Consider the following 14,044-nt stretch of genomic DNA (forward strand, 5'->3'; position numbering starts at 1 on the left):
GAAAAATTGATTATTCACCCAACTCTGACACATGGTGGTGCAGTTCTGATTCCATCCAATAGAGGGCACTGTTCACTCATACGCTCTTACACACAACACAACTCAACAGGCACCTAAGGCTGCAAGCTATTGATAGCAGAACAGAGACCACAAAACAAGATGACCCTGTCACTCTAATGCTGACCCCATCTGTGTGTCCAGCCCTTTGAGCAGATCTGAATTAAAACATGGTTTGTTTGCATGGTGCTTTGGAGGGAGAATTCTTGACTCTGATTTTTTTTTTCCTTTTGGTTTCAAAGGCATCGACAATGAAGCTCTTTACCGAGCCCCTCCTGGCTCCTTCAGCAACCCTGAGCTCAAACAGGCTCTTCTGACAGGTAAGCCACCATCATGCTGTTCCCTCCTTCATCCCAATGGGCAGAGATGCTTTGTACCGGGTGTGTGCGAAGCTGGGAGAAGCAGGGTCGTTCATTACAGGAGCGCTCCCTGCGCATAAGCAGTGTGTCCGTGAGCCACCTTTTTGTTTCCAGCACTGGGATCTAGAGTTCTGGCAATATCATTGTAAGAGTCCTAAGCAGTGATCGGAATAGAATGCTGTAATGAACTGTCTGCTGGGTATATACCACCACTGCCCGCTACTGGCTAGAATCACAAGTGCTTAGCGGTGTGTGTGGCATATGCCCTATACTGCTGCCAGCGAATGAAGATTTCCCTGTAGCTCAAATGCTAAGGGCTTTTGCTTTCGGAGCAGGAAGATCTGAGTTGTGTCCCTGCTGTGGCTGGGAAGGGCTGAATGGCCATGCTGTACACAGCATAGTGACTGCCATGAAGTTCCTAAATGTCTACGGAATTTTGTTACAATGCCTTTCTATTTATGTAACATCTTTACAGTGCAATTATATGCCACAGGAACGGCGTTGTGGTGCTCCTTGTTTGTTCCCCAGTAACGTTCATATCAAATGCGCTCAGTTTCAAAGAAAAAAGCTAGTTTTCCTGACAGCCAGCTCTTTGTGTACGCTAGTCTAGGGGAGGCCAGGGAACTGTAGATCCTGCTTGAAGAGGCTCTGTAGTGACACTGTGGGACGGTCTCTCAGGACAGTGATGTGCTGTGATCTTGTTGATGGAAGCCATTTAAAAGGAAAGTGAAAATCGAAAGCATGGGTATGGGCAGAAGAATGGCTGTGTTACCATGGCACCTTCCAAGTCAGATCAGCAGAGCCAATGCAGATCTGGGACAGGGAGCTGGATTCTCTTCTGACTCACATATAGCCTACAGAATGGTTAGGTGAGTGCCAAATGCAGACTGATTAATACCAGTGGTGACATACGAGTCGGACAGGGCCCAGCTTGACTCTCAGATCCCAGGCTGAACTTGTGTGGGAGACCCCAGGACATGCAGGGGAAATCTATAAAATTCCCAAGTATGTTGCATATTCCATGCATGTGTAGAATCATCATTAGTTGGACTAACCCTCCAGGCAGTGCGCCATGGTGACAGTTTGGGAAAAGTCTTCAGCCCGTGTGATACCTGAGGAGTCGGTCAGCGTCATTCTACCCATTCTGTAGCTGGGTAAGCTGAAGAGCAAACGGACCACAGCCTATATTTTCAAAAGTGGCCTCTCCTCTTGGATGCAGCTGCCAGTTTTCAGCACCCCTGAAGATTAGGCCTTAGGTGTGACTGGATAGATACCAGAAAGGAAAGGGCACGTGGAAATTGTAGCTGCAGATGGTGCAGTACTGGGGAGTCAGGAACCCTGCGTTCAACTCCCTGCTCCGCCACATCTTCCTGTGTGGCCTTGGACAAGGCTCTTAGTGTCGCTGTACCTCAGTTCCACCATCTGTACAATGAGGATAATACCCTGCCCTGCCTCCCAGGGGTTGTGAGGATAAACCCATTAAAGGTTGGGAGGTGCTCAGATCCTGTGGCGATGGTGGCCATAGAAGTACCTGAGAGAGCTTGATGTGCCTCGGGATCACACGGTGAGTCTGTGACCCGAGAAGGTGTAGGATTACCTGGAATTCCCACTGCTGGAGCTAGCAGAGCAGAAGTGACAGAAAATTTTCCACCAAACCGTTTATTTTTGACAAAAAAATGTCCATCAAAACGTTTCTCCCCCTCCACCTCCACTTAAGCAAAAATCATCACCAGAAAAAAACTTGTTAAAAAAAACTCTTTTTCTTAAACAAAAACAGGAAAATGATCTGTTTCCCGCCACAAAGAATATGGAATATTTTCTCAACAGCCCTAGTCAGAACCACTAGCCCATGCGCCCCTCCTGATGTGTTTGATGCAGAGAGGGAAGGACATTTCAGATACAATCCTGCCATTCACTCTTCCAGTATGGAAGCTGGTGTTAAGTCGGCAGAGTTGGGAGTCCAGCTGGTTTTCCACGGAGCAGCAGCATGTGCCTCGCAGACCGGTTTGGGAACCAGTGGAAAGACAAGGCCGGGAGATAGTTACTTTTCTTCCTCTTTCTATATTTAGGGCCAGATCCTTAGCTGGTGTAAATCAGCAGCGCTCTCTTGAAGCTGGTGTAAGAACCAGCGGAGGAACTGGCTCTTCCATTTATTTTCCTTGTTCTCTGTTCATTTTTGTTTTCAGTAGTTTCTTAGGAGGGTTTTTAAGGTTAATTTTTAATTGATTTTTCTCCATATTTTTCAGTGCCCCCCAGAGCCCCAAACTTCCCAGTTGCTTCCTGAAGGGGGAGCAATTTCTGTCCCACCTCCAGCTCCCTTCCTCCTCACCCCTTCGGAAGCTGCATTGGCCCCTCAATTCACCCCACACATGGGGTCTCTTGGTGCAAGAAAGCGCTAGCCGGTGATCCAGCAGTGCCGCTAGGAAGAGCCCAACGGAGAGGCTGTGGGAGGTTTGACTCCAGTTTGCCTTATCCTGAGCCCATGCTTAGAAGATCAAAGGCAAGGCAGGCTAGGTCATAAAAACCAGGCTCGGCATCAAAGCTTTGAAAGATTAGGAGACTCCAGGCGGACAGCGAATTGCAAACAGCCCCTTCAAGGTGGACCACTGCTGTGATGTGGCTCAGAGAATCTGCCCACACGTTCAGAGTCCAACTGATTGCCAGATTTAGGGTCAGGAAGGATTTCCTCCCCAGATTGGATAGGCTGGGAATTTAGGGGTTTTTCACCTTCCTCTAAAGTGAGGTGCACGGATCAGTTGCTAGGATCATCTGGGCATATCCCATGTAATCAGTGTTCTGCCACTGCCTGGGGCTCGGGCATTGGTGGCATCTCGGCCTCTCTGTGGCCCACAAGTTCAGTCCCCTGAGGCCTGAAATGGTTGGGCCTAACCCAAGTTATAGGGCCCAGCACAGGCGTGATCGGGCAAAATCTGACACCTGGGTTATCCAGGAGCTCAGTCCCTTTTGGCCTTAGACCAGAGGAAATCTCTGAAGGAAATACAATCACCCTTGTTATCTGCATAGTGCCAGAGCAGACAGCATGGCACACCCGGTACTGAGGCAGATGGGGTCCCTGCCCCACACAGGATGCCCAGATGACAGAGTAGCACAACGCCATGGCAAAATCTGGGAAAGAGGGAGAGAGCTGTAGGCTGGGGGTAGGCCTTGGGGGGAGCAGTGGGGTGCCAGCAGTCCTGGGGAGAGCCAACGGAAGGCCCCCTCCAGCCCCGACCGGTGCCAAGATTCCCCAATGACACCAAGCTTCAGTACTGCAGAAGAGCTTGCTTTGGGTCCTGGCGGCGGGGGGTTAATTTCACCCCGGGGCCATTGAAGCCAGTGAGAGTTGACAATCCTTGGGCGGTGCCTTTAATTAAATTTGTTACTGGTTTTTGGTGTTCCTAACCTTAAAATACTCTCCGCCCCCTTCAACCCAGCCCTTCCTGGCCAGATTTCCTAGCTGGGTTCCAGGCATCTCCCTTTTTCTTTTTTAAAAGAGACCCTCTATCCCCACTTTTCCATAGGGAGGCACCGTGGTACCAGGCAGTGCCCAGCCGCTGGCTCCATGTGGGCTCTCCACCCCACAGCTGGGGCTTGGGAGCTGCATCGGGAAAGCTCCCTTCCCTGGGTCTGGTTCCTCGCTGACCCTGTGCCCACGGGGCCCGGCTGTCGGCAAGGTGGCGCTGCGGCAGTGCCAGGGGCAGGGTGGGCTCTGCTGCCGGGCTCCGGAGATCTCAGGCCCAAGAGGAGCTGTTGCGCCAGGCCGCGTTGCTATGGAGAGGGAGCTGATGGAAGAGCTATATAAAGCCACATGAGCTCATCGCTTTTTAGCACAACCGGGAAGCAAGTCCGTAAAGGGGGAGGGGCGTTTAAAGGACCTCACCAGCTGCAATGCGGCCTAGCAGGGGCAGAGGCGGGCACGGGGTTTGCCTGGAGGGGAGCAGCCCTGGCTCCTGAATGTCACTGGTGTGGCAGAGGCGGGAGGACAGGGAAAGTGCCCTGCCACGGGGAATTAAGATACCTTACTGCACATGGGGTCAGCTCCTGCATCTTAGCTGTGATGCCCTGGGGTCTCCATAGAGGAGGCCTGTGGGGGTATCCACTCCCACAGGCATATTAAGGAGGCGGGGTTGGGGCAGCAAGGCTGCCTGTCTACAGGCGCCCACTCAATTCATTCTTCCACTTTCCCTGCTGGAATCCAGGCTGTTCTCACCTGGCATAGACTTAGCTGATGTAATAAGGGGGGGAGGGTCCCCTAGCCTGAGCCCCGGGTTCCAGTTCAGAGCAGCAGCTCTGAGCCAAGCTTGGCCATGCTTGACACACAGATGGGCGAGCTCCGTGGGAAACCCAGGTGGTGCAGAGAGGGTCATTTGTACGGTTTGCCCCTCCGAGTCGTTATGCAAGTAATGCCCCAATATGGCACTAGAGGTCGCTGTGCCACTTAAAGACAATGACCCAAATGCCAAGGTCCAGCAATAGCATCAAATATCAGACCCCCACTTTAGATGGGAGGTTGGCCTTGGTGTTCGGACCAGATTCCAGCTTTCGTGAGTCCATTCTGCCCTCCTATGGCTTGGTTAGATGCAACATTTTTCTTCTCCCTTTCCCCCCGCCCCAGACTGGTGTGTTGTCTAGCTGTGTGTCCTGTTAAAACATCCAAAGGTGGCTATATGTCAGTGCTAGGTTCAGTGATCCTTATCTAGACTCTTATGGGAACAGAGGTTGTTATATTATAAACCACACCTCCCCGGTGCCCCCCCCCACACTCCCTTGACTATCAACAAGGATGGTGTTACTGATATTCTGGAGTGTTGATTTTATGAAGCACGGATGGATCCCTGTGGCTGGGGGACAGGGTAGGGCATGAGAAATGACACAGTCCCTGCCACAGAGGACTTGCCGTCTAAGAGCCTGATCCCTGCAGAACACGGATCAAGTGGGAAATAAAGCCTGTATTCAGAAAAGCTCTTTAGCTCATGCTCAATATTAAGCATGTACTTAAATCCTATTGATTTCAATGGGACTTGAGCGTGGGTTTAAGGTTAAGCATGTGCTTAAATGCTATCTTGAACAGACCCCAATCCAGGAAAGTATCCCCACGTGATGTGTAGGTTTCTTGCTGTCCCTGTGCACTGGCATGAGTTTCTCCAAAGGTGTAATGCTATTTGTTAATGATCCACAACACCTGTCTAGGGCTTGGTGCGCAGGGAGACAATACATTGTCATGGGAGGTGGAGATCCCTGCAGGAGTTCTGGGCTAATCTCACCAGCAAAGGAAATGAATCCTGTCAGCAACTGGCCTCTGCTCCATACGTGTGCTCTTGGGATGAGCCTGGTAGACATGCCCAGGGTGGCTAGGTAGATGGATAGGTGATAATACTGTGACCTTAAAGACATGCACAGAATCTCCTGTTGTTCTTCTGAGGCCAGTCCTAGCTTTTCACACTGGTTCATGGTTGGTTGTATGGGATGAGGAACAAGGGCGTTACCAGAGCAGATCAGAGCAGAGGTCCATATAGCCCTGTATCCTAGCCAACACCAGCAACTTCAGAGGACAATGTAAGAACCCCACAGTAGCAGATGTAGGATAATCAACCCTCTCCACACACCCCCACACATTAAATTGCCTCCTAATTCCTAATTAGAGATTGGATTAAAGCCCAAAGCATGAGGTTTAATAGCACTTCCAAAATTTGTTAGCAGTAACTGTGGTAATCTGGAATATTCTTGTCCTTCATATAAAGGTCCAATTCCTCCTTGAATCGTGCTAAATGTTTGGCCTCAACAGCATCCTGTGGCAGTGAGTTCCACAGTCTAATCACACTTTGTGTGAAAAAGTGTTTCCTTGTATCTGTGTCTGGCAGTCAGGGGCCAAGGGCCTAGGCTGGAGGGGGTCAGAACTGGGGACAGAGTCATAGAGCTGTAGCCTGAGTTTGGGACTGGGGTCAGGGTCCTTGTAGTGATTCCAGGAGGGATGGAGGCACAGTTCAAGGCCCCAAGCCTGCGTCCATCACCAGAATCAGAGTTTAAGCACCAAATTCTTGGGTAGAAGCCAGAGACCAAGTACCGAAGCCAGGGATCGGGACTGGAGCTCATGGGCAGAAGCCAAGGATCCGAGCTGAGTTTAGGAGGCCGAGAGTGAGCCAAGTTGCAGACCAGTCACTACTGCTAGCAGGGGCCCAGCTCATTGCATAGACTCTTGCTGGAACTCCTCTTTAAATAGGGTACCTGGACCAATCAGGGGCCATGAGGGACTCTGTCAGTCCAGCCTTCTGAGGCGGGACTTCCTGTGCTGTTTATCTCCAAAGGGTTTGTGGGGTAATGCATGCTGTCCTAACATGGCTGCCAGGAAGCAGCGTGGCAGTGTGGCCCCTCCTGCAGACCTGGGTTCTAGTTCTGTCTCCGCAGAGCCTCACAATCTCTTTTGAATTTGACACCTTTTCATTTGATGGACTGATCCCAGATGCTCCGAGACAGAGAGACCAGAAGTTCCAGATCCACCTTCTCTAGCCTGAGCATGTCACTCGTCCGCTGGCCAGCCGTGTGGTCCATACACAGCTAGCCTCTCTTCTCCACCCCAAGCGTTAAGGACGGAGATAGATTTTCAAGAGAGAAGGCAGCATTTGGCAGAGATGGGAGTTTGTTTGCGTGCATGCTTATCGGGTCTCAAATCTTAATACCCAACGCTCTTGGGCTGCGACTCCTTTGTCTCCAGTGAGATGTTTGCACCAAATCGTTCCCTTCCCCCGCCCCGTATTAAGAGCCTTTCTCTCCCCATCCTAATTGTATCGCGTCACAGAACCGGCCGTCTCCACTTGGCTCTGGAAACAAAGCTGCTGGTTTAGAAAGCTGGCCAGCGCAGGCTCGGCGTTCTCTGCCCACTCCTCATAGCTTGCTGCTGATTGGAAATGGCTTTCTAAAGATAGCTCGCCTGGCACTGGGGGGGCGGGAAATACATTGCAGGTTAGCCTGTTTTCTTTTCGCACCCAGCCCTGTCAGTCGCCAGCACACACCAGGTGCAGTAATTATGGCTCTGCATGACTCATGTGAAATCCTTCCACTGTGTTTGGCCGTTTGATTGGGAATAGTTAGGGGTGCCTGGTATAATTGTGGGTCTCTTTGGGTGGATTCTGCTCCCGCTTGCTGGCATAGCTGATCTCTGCCAAGCTCCTTCTTCCCGCAACTAGCTGCCCTTAATAAAGGGCTTTTTGTGTTGTTTTTTAAATAACACAACTGTGCAGAGGTTTGAACAGTCATGGAACCGTGTAGATTCAGTGACTGCTGGCTGAGCCGACACCCGGACTGTCAGAAAACTCCTCCCTACCCCAAACTTTGGATCAACGAAACTTGGATCCACACCAACTCCCTTGCCCCCCACTCCGGTTTGCATCTCTGAGCTAAAGGACTGCAGCCATGGATTTCTGTGGTGCAACAGTCTGATTGTGATTAGTGTATCCTGATAGCTAGTGCAGTGGATGCATGTGTCCCTGCTAGACCACAGAATTAAAAAAAGGGGGGAAAAGGGTGGTTTTTCTTGCTTGTGTGTTTAGAAGAAAGCATGCTGATGAACCATGTTTTAGCTCTCTCTTGATTTTGAGAGAAAGGCTGGTCTTGTGGTTAAGGCCCTGGACTGGAAGTCAAGAAATCTGGGTCCAATCTTCTGCTCTGCTACAGACTCCCTGTGGGGCCTTGGGAGAGTTACTTAGTGTCTACATTGCACATTAAACCCAGGCTCCGACTCAGGTTTGAGCCCAGCCCCCCTTCTGTCTGCCCACAAATCAGCCTGACTCAGATCAACAAGCACTTAGGATCCTGCTAAGGGGGTGGATCAGAACCCGAGTCCAGCTGCGACTCTGGTCCAAGCTGTGTCATTTTGCAGTGTGGATGCAGCTCAATACGCAGAGCTGCGTCAGAAGGTCTGCATAGTGCAGTGTGGATGCGTTAACCTGGCTGCGAGACCTGGATCCAGCGATTGTAAACCCAGGTTTATGACGCAGTGTGGATGCTCAAGCATGGGCTTTGGAAACACCAAGTCCACAAGCCCGGGTCCCACCCGACCCAGTTTACAATGCAGTGTATACGCATCCTCTGTGTCTCTGTGCCGCGGTTACCCACGTGTAAAATAGAGATAGCGATTTTTCTTTGCCTCTTGAGACTGTGAGGGCCTGTCTCTGACTGTGTGTTTGAACAGCACCTCGCTCAGTGGGGCCCTGTTCCTGACTGGGAACTCTAGGCTGGGCAGTAAAATGGTTAACATTAATAGCAAGAGTAAAGCCCTTCTCTGGCAGATAGTTACCATGTGCCCTTGTCTCTTCACCCAGGTGGGAAAACAGCCCGTCTTATAATAACCGCTTGGTAGCCATAGATCCCAGAGCACTGGGGTCCCTGTTGTCCCCGTCGGGAAAGTGCAGAGCGCAGGCGAGTGAACTGCCTGAGCGCAGTTGGGGTCACTTAAGAGGGACTTCACTGGCATGACAAGCAATAAAAATGCTAGTATAAGCCCCAGACGCCCCCAGGAACAACTAGAGGTGGTGACGACTCACCCCCGGCAGGGTGACACTGCATTTGGGATCAGGTCCCATGGGTCAGTGGTGTCCGGACATTCCAGATTGTTCTTAGCATGAGGCCGGGTCTCTCCAGTCTCCCAGGGCCAGGCAGAGATTTTCCTCTTTGCTTCTCAAGGAGAGGTCACTTGTGATCCCTGAGAATTTGAGAAAATCCATTTCTTGCACTCAGGAGAGAGGAGTAGAATGTGCCCCTCTGCCTCCCCCTCTCCTCTGTCCTGCTGGCTGCACAGCGGCCTCTCCCGGAGCGTAGCTCACACAGCAAATCAGGGGCAGAGCTGGGAAGGGAAGCCACCGCTGAGCCTTAGATCTGTGCTCCATCCACGGGAGATCACAGCTGAGCCCCCGGCCCTGTGCTCCATCCACGGGAGATCACAGCTGAGCCCCCAGCCCTGTGCTCCATCCACGGGAGATCACAGCTGAGCCCCCAGCCCTGTGCTCCATCCACGGCAGGTCACAGCTGAGCCCCCGGCCCTGTGCTCCATCCACGGGAGATCACAGCTGAGCCCCGGCCCTGTGCTCCATCCACAGGAGATCACAGCTGAGCCCCGGCCCTGTGCTCCAGCCACGGGAGATCACAGCTGAGCCCCGGCCCTGTGCTCCATCCATGGGAGATCACAGCTGAGCCCCCAGCCCTGTGCTCCATCCACGGGAGATCACAGCTGAGCCCCAGCCCTGTGCTCCATCCACGTGAGATCGCAGCTGCCCTCTGTGATAATCCACCGTGCTGTTGCACAGCTGTGTTGGAATGCGGCGCTTTCGCAGACAGGACTGCAGTGTGTGTTAAGTGAATCTCCTGGAGAGGCTGAAACCAGGATCGAGAGGCTGGCATCTGGACTGGGCGGAGGGAAGCCACGCTAGATTCACACCCCGTTTGGGTGGACGTTGTCCTCGCTGTCACATTTGCCAGGAGGGGAAATGCCAAAGTTTGTTTTCCCAGTCCCCGGTGACTACCTCTGGAAACCCTCATTCCTCCCGTGAAAGGGACTTCAATCTGTCAGCTGATCCAGGGCCAGCCGTCATCTGCAAGTCCTGGAACCTCTGCTGCCCGAACACTCCTCTGAATTCTAGCCTCCTTTAGTTTAACATATGCATATTTTCCACCATTGCCCCCAAGCCCTTCATAATAATGGAGTTGGGCAAACTAATACCATTCAGCTTTGCTCCTGTGGGCACTAGTGCACGTAATCGTCCTCCTGCTATGCCAAGCAGAGCCTGGAGGACAGTAATTTGCAGCCACGTTTCTCCCCGCTGCCATCCAGGGAGCTGGTGCTGGGTCTTCCCAGCTGCCATGGGTTCCTTGCTGTAGGAGGAGCTAGAACAGGTGTCGGGGGGGGGGAGGCTCTCCACAGCCTTGGTGAAAATCAGCCTAAGCCATCTCAGCTTCTAAAGTGCTGAGTGCTGAAGGCACCTAAGGCAACGTGCCCCATAAACCAAGACCAGGAGAAGGCCCTTACAGCCTGCCTCTGCCAACTTCTGGTGCAGGAGGGGGGCCTGTAAAACAGTTTTCCAGCATCAAGGGAAGTATCTCCATTTGTCAAGTGCTTGGGGATGTGCAGCCAATAGGAGTTATTTCATGAATCAGGCAGGGGAAGCTTGGAGTTAGCAGAAGGTTGAGGGTTAGGGGCTGACTCTGATCCTGTGACCATCACCGTAGTTTCTGACCTGGCCTGGCATTGATCCCATGCCATTGCCATGGTCTCTGTCTTGGACTGGTTCTGATCCTGTGCCCATCACCTTCATTTCTGACCTGGGCTGGCTGTCTTCTTTTGATCTACAGTTCAGATCACATTACAGATCCCTCTGACAAGAGGCCGGCTCCTCTCCTGCACAGTTATTTCTTTTGCAATCTTTGCGGCGAGGGTGACTCACGATTCCTCTTGTGTCAGTGGGAGGAGGTGGGGGTGTGAGTCGCCAGATGGGGCCACCGAGGTCTATAAAGGCATCAGAGCTATTCATGCCTCGTGCTGGAGCAGGGGAACCAGCAGCAAATCAGGCTGAGCCTGCTGGGAAAAGTGAAGCCTGTTCCGAGTGAGTCAGACTTTCCAGAGGAAGCTGAATATAGCCGTAAAATCCGATTGGATCCTGCAGGTTGAAAGGCTGGCTGGCTCTGCCTCTTGGGAGCACGGCAGGGCCCTGCTCCAGCAGCATTCTGTCCGGTTAATTATACGAAACACCACCTCCCACGAAACTCCCACTCCACGTCCCCATCTTTCCTCTGCAGGTTGCAGTCAGCACATAGGAGAGTGTGTAGCGAGCTGCATTTCCAGAGGCAGGATTTGGGTCCTTTCTAAGCCACCCCCTCTGGATCCCAAAACTCTGCCATGTTTCATCCCTGGCAGGTGGGGTCCCTTAGGTCGGAAGCCCCCCACCCCTGGAAGTGGTTTGCACTACCCATTGCAAATCGATTTTCACAGCTCCTGGAAACCAAGACATAGCGGGATTTTAGTATCGGGGATAGCCGTGTTAGTCTGTATCCACAAAAACAACAAGGAGTCCGGTGGCACCTTAAAGACAAACAGATTTATTTGGGCATAAGCTTCCATGGGTAAAAAACCTACTTCTTCAGATGCACCATGCACCATGCATCTGAAGAAGTGGGTTTTTTACCCACGAAAGCTTATGCCCAAATAAATCTGTTTGTCTTTAAGGTGCCACCGGACTCCTCGGGATTTTAGGGACCTCAAGTTCAATCACTCTTGTAGCCTATTCCTCTCCCTCCTGGGAAATAATGATTCTCTGCTAGGGACTTTGGGGTGGGAAAAGCAACAGGTGCCAACAGATTCTTAGAAAACACAGCTCCGTTTGGTAGTGAGCTAGTGAGAGTGTTGCATCCTGGGAAGTGGGAGGTGAGGATGGGGGGGGGAACTTTGCCCTTCCCTGGTGCCTTTGATTGTCTCCACCAACTTTTCCAATCAGTAAATAATTTATCTCAGCAATACCTTTGTGCATCAAGTCAATAGCATTTATCTTTGGCTCGCCAATGGGGAAACTGAGGCACAGAGAGGCAGTGACTTGCTGGAGGTGGGCCTAACAAGCCAGGAGTAGAACCCAGAACTCCAGGTGGTCAGACAACGGGGGATTTTTTCACTGAAAATTTCATATTTTCATTGAAAACTGAAACTGTTTCAGTATTTGACCAACGACACCTGAAAAATGTGGCCTAAAGCCACGGGGAAAAAATTGGTTTGGGGCTGAAAATTTCCTGGATTCAGTTTTCCAGCCAAAAAAAAAAAATCAAAAAATGTTCAAGGAAAACAGACACTTTCAGCAAAATATTCTCGTTTCACTGAAAGCCCAGCCTTCAACTGAATCAAGCAGCCCGACCCACAACTTCCAACATCCTGCATATCGTTCGTGAGCCATTCACACGAGCGAGCACGGGGCTGGGACTTAGGAGGCGTTGGTTCTAGCCCTAGCTCTCCCACAGACCCGTTCTACAACTTTGAAAAGTCCCTTTCGTGCCAGCTCCTCCTCTTAACACGAGTGTAACGAGGCTGCAGCATTGAGAAGTTTCCTGAATGTGTGGCAAGAGCTTTGGGATCTTTGGATGAAAAGCACCTGGGTGTTTGTACAGCGTCTAACGCAATGGAGTGCTGGTCCATGACTGGGCCTCCCAGAGGCTACTGATACACAAATAAATGAATCTGTGCCAAAGGAGTGATGGGAGCTGCATTCCGTCCCTGCCCCTGCTTCTCCCTGGGTGGCTTCAGATAAATTGCATAACTGTGCTGTGAAATGGGCGTAATTGTGCTGACTCCTTTTTGCAACCCCGGCTGCAAAGGGCTGAATAAATGGAAAGGATTATTACCAGTTATAACATGGGGATTTTGCCTAAACTCCAAACTTTCCTACGGGGCATTAGACTCTTAATGGTAATGAGTTTTTTTTTCCTTTTTGGGGGGTGTTAATATGTACTTCAGTTGCGCGCGGTAGCTAAATGGATCTGTTGTCATGTCACTTTCCACCCCTTGAAATATTCCCCCGAAAGGGGATAATCTTCTTGCAATTGGTTTTCATTTAAACGCCTTGCTTCATGATTTCCCATTGTCTTTGATGTGAGTGGAGCCGCTCAACCAATCACGGAAGATTATGGGTCTTCAGCCGGGATGGCTGCTGAACGAGTTTGTAAAATAATTTGGCCTGTCACAACGGCAAGGCAAACTTTCTGATTGCTGTCATCAACCGCTTATGGCAATTACTCCCTACAATAGGCAGCTAATGCATCTCCACAATAGGCTGCAGGAGGGAAAGCAGAGAGCTTGGAGTTAATTCTCCTGTGAGGTAGGGGTTGGTTGTGTGAATGGCCGATTTTCGTCAAAAATCGGGGTTTTCCAGAAGAAATGGTTTCTGTTTGCTGATGGGGGGTGTGGAACATTTGAAATCCTCGGTTCAAAATGAAAGTCATTTCATTTTGACTTAAATTGTCATTTTTGTTTCGGTTTTTGGAAACAGAAATATTTCCACAGAAGCACAACAATTTGCACAGAAGACATGTTTTGGGCACACGGCCTGTCAAAAATTAGAGGGAACATTGTTCCCCACCCCATTTTTGCACAGAAAAGAGGAGGGAGAAAATTTTTTTGGTTTATGTTTTAGGTAAAAAATTGAGGAAAAACCCATGTTCTCAGCCTTTCTTTTCTTTTCTTTTCTTTTCTTTTCTTTTCTTTTCTTTTCTTTTCTTTTACTAATTTCCAACTGGAAAAAGTTGACGCCATTTGACATTAAAGCAAAGGAAAAGTTGCTATTCCAAAACTAAATGACAACTTTAATTTTGAAAGCTCTTTTTAGAAAGAAAGGAAAGGGAATTTTTTCATTGAAATTCCCTGTGGGAAACCAAAAGTTTTTGACTGAAGATTATAGAATGGGCATTTTCCTTCAACAAGAACTTTGGGTAAGCTCGTCTCTCTCATTGACGGAGGTTGGTCCAATAAAAGATGTTACCTCACCCACTTTGTCTCTCTAATATCCTGGGACTGATATGGCTACAACACTGCATACAATTTTCCAAGCAGCTGTAATGACAGTAATGGAAAGCTCCTTAGAGCAGCCAGTGCTGGATTTAAC

The 14,044-nt window shown here is 50.5% G+C and overlaps 1 protein-coding gene across 1 annotated transcript in view; it reads left to right on the top strand.

Moving 5' to 3' along the window:
• Positions 1-14,044, top strand: part of LOC119859766 (phosphatidylinositol 3-kinase regulatory subunit gamma) — a 341,485-nt gene that overhangs the window by 86,267 nt on the left and 241,174 nt on the right. Inside the window, exon 4 of the mRNA XM_043520241.1 lies at positions 300-377. Coding sequence (XP_043376176.1) covers positions 300-377 — 78 coding nt within the window. The remainder of the gene's footprint in view (positions 1-299; positions 378-14,044) is intronic.

This window comes from Dermochelys coriacea, chromosome 8 (genome assembly GCF_009764565.3).
Source record: "Dermochelys coriacea isolate rDerCor1 chromosome 8, rDerCor1.pri.v4, whole genome shotgun sequence".
NCBI classification, from domain to species: Eukaryota; Metazoa; Chordata; order Testudines; family Dermochelyidae; genus Dermochelys; species Dermochelys coriacea.